Here is a 1,818-nt window from a genome sequence, read left to right as displayed (position 1 = left end):
TCATTTTACAGTTAAAATATATGTTTATTAAATAAAGTCTAATGTTACAACTAATCGAGGATCCCTTTAATGGGGGGGCTAAGGAGAGTGATGTAGCTGTATGGAGCACACCCTCCAGTCCCGTTTTGAAAAGGGGAACCACCACCCCAGTCTGCCAATCCAGTGGCACTGCCCCTGATGTCCATAAAGGCGTGTCAACAGGACAGCCCCACAACATCCAGAGCCTTGAGGAAATCCGGGTGGATCTCGTCCACCCCTCAGCTCCTGTCATGGACAGACCAACCCCGAAATCCCCAAACTTCATCTTCTTTAGTACAAATTTTGCTATTTTTAGCCATTGTTTACATATTTGCTCATTTTAGCTTCTTTTCTGTTTGTTTTACCTTTGAAAAGTCAGTTTATTCTTCGTCACATTTCTGTAAAACCGTCCAGCAGTATTTTTTTTTTTTTTGGTAAACAGCCCCTTCTTGCTTGTTTTCTGTTTCCCTCCACTGACTTGCTGAGAGAAACAAGAAGCTGTGTTAAATCATGCAGACCATCAATCACGTCCCTCAGTCCTGGTGACAGCTCAGAGGTGATATCTCCAGCAGCCAGCAGAGGAACGTTTCGCTGCGTGCACCATCTGGTCAAAACCAAATATTCTCCGGTTCACATACCCATAAACAAATGACATGATGGCACCATAAAACGCCACTTAAAGGAAGTCTGAAGGATTTTATTACAGTGAAGCTCTTCTAACTGCAGCAATAAGCAGTTGTGTCTACATGTTTTCATGGGGAAAACTGGGTGTGATTTTATTTTTTTTAATCTGCAGAAGTTAAACATCCACAGCTCAAGGATGTGATTTGCACACGTGACCACAGACTGTACACAGTGCTGCTCTTAAGAGTGAAAAGGACGAAAAACACTAGTTTATTTTATTGTTTTTATTGTGAAAAACAGCTGCTTTTATGACAATCGACACACCTACTGGTGTGAGTATGTTGGACGTTTAAACATCTGGACTAAGCTGACAAGGTCTTGGTCCTGCAGGCTGAGCTCCTCCATCAGCGTCTTCAAATACTGCACTGATGCTGACGTCTCCAAGGCTTCCAGCACCACCGGAGACACCTCCGACAACCTGAAACACATCAGAACCAAACTCAGCCGCGTAGGCCTCAGAAAAGACAATTAAAGACAGCCTCATAAAGTCCTAAAACTTTAGTTCACACTTTGAGAAATATAAAAAAGTATCCAAACTATTTCCTACGATGGATTCAGAAGATTTTCTAAAGTTAAACGTAGTCTAAATTTGCATCCCTTAGCATCAGATGCTGATAAAAACACTTGTTTCTCATATAAACCTCAAACTCTTGTTTAACGTCTAACCAGAAACTTTTAACAAATCCCCTGTTTCATTCAGCTCAGCTGTAGTTATGGCTGCTGTAGTCTAGTTGACCCAAAACATTTCAGCTTCTGACTCAAAACAATGACGACAAAAACCTGTGACCCCATTTAATTACAGGTTTAAATATATAAACTTTACACAGTCTTAAAAACTATGGTACTAATTTTATTAACTCATGTTAACGGTTGTAAAGATGCTTTAAGCAAATATTTTAAAATGAAGTGGATATCTGGGCCCGTATTTATCAAACTTCTTAGAATTACTCTTAAGAATGCTGCTAAGAGTGGACTTAAGTGTAAAAAAAATCTTAGTTAAAAACTGAGAGTAAAAGTCAGTTATCAAGTGTCTCAGTCTCACTTTAAGTGAAGTGTAGGATTAATTCTTAAGTGTCAGTCTTAATTTAAGTGAAGTGTAGGAGTAATTCTTAAGTG

At 39.4% G+C, this 1,818-nt stretch overlaps 1 protein-coding gene across 1 annotated transcript in view; it reads right to left on the bottom strand.

Moving 5' to 3' along the window:
• Window positions 1-911: 911 nt before the first annotated feature.
• Window positions 912-1,818, bottom strand: part of rpap2 (RNA polymerase II associated protein 2) — a gene marked incomplete in the record, with an annotated part of 38,149 nt that continues 37,242 nt past the window's right edge. The window contains 1 exon segment of the mRNA XM_014025340.1: window positions 912-1,120. Within this exon segment, the coding sequence (XP_013880794.1) occupies window positions 967-1,120 (154 nt within the window).

The sequence above is a fragment of the Austrofundulus limnaeus genome, unplaced genomic scaffold (genome assembly GCF_001266775.1).
Source record: "Austrofundulus limnaeus strain Quisiro unplaced genomic scaffold, Austrofundulus_limnaeus-1.0 Scaffold470, whole genome shotgun sequence".
Taxonomy (NCBI): Eukaryota; Metazoa; Chordata; class Actinopteri; order Cyprinodontiformes; family Rivulidae; genus Austrofundulus; species Austrofundulus limnaeus.
The sequence above is the reverse complement of the archived record's forward strand: the minus strand, read 5'-3'. Positions and strand labels throughout refer to the sequence as shown.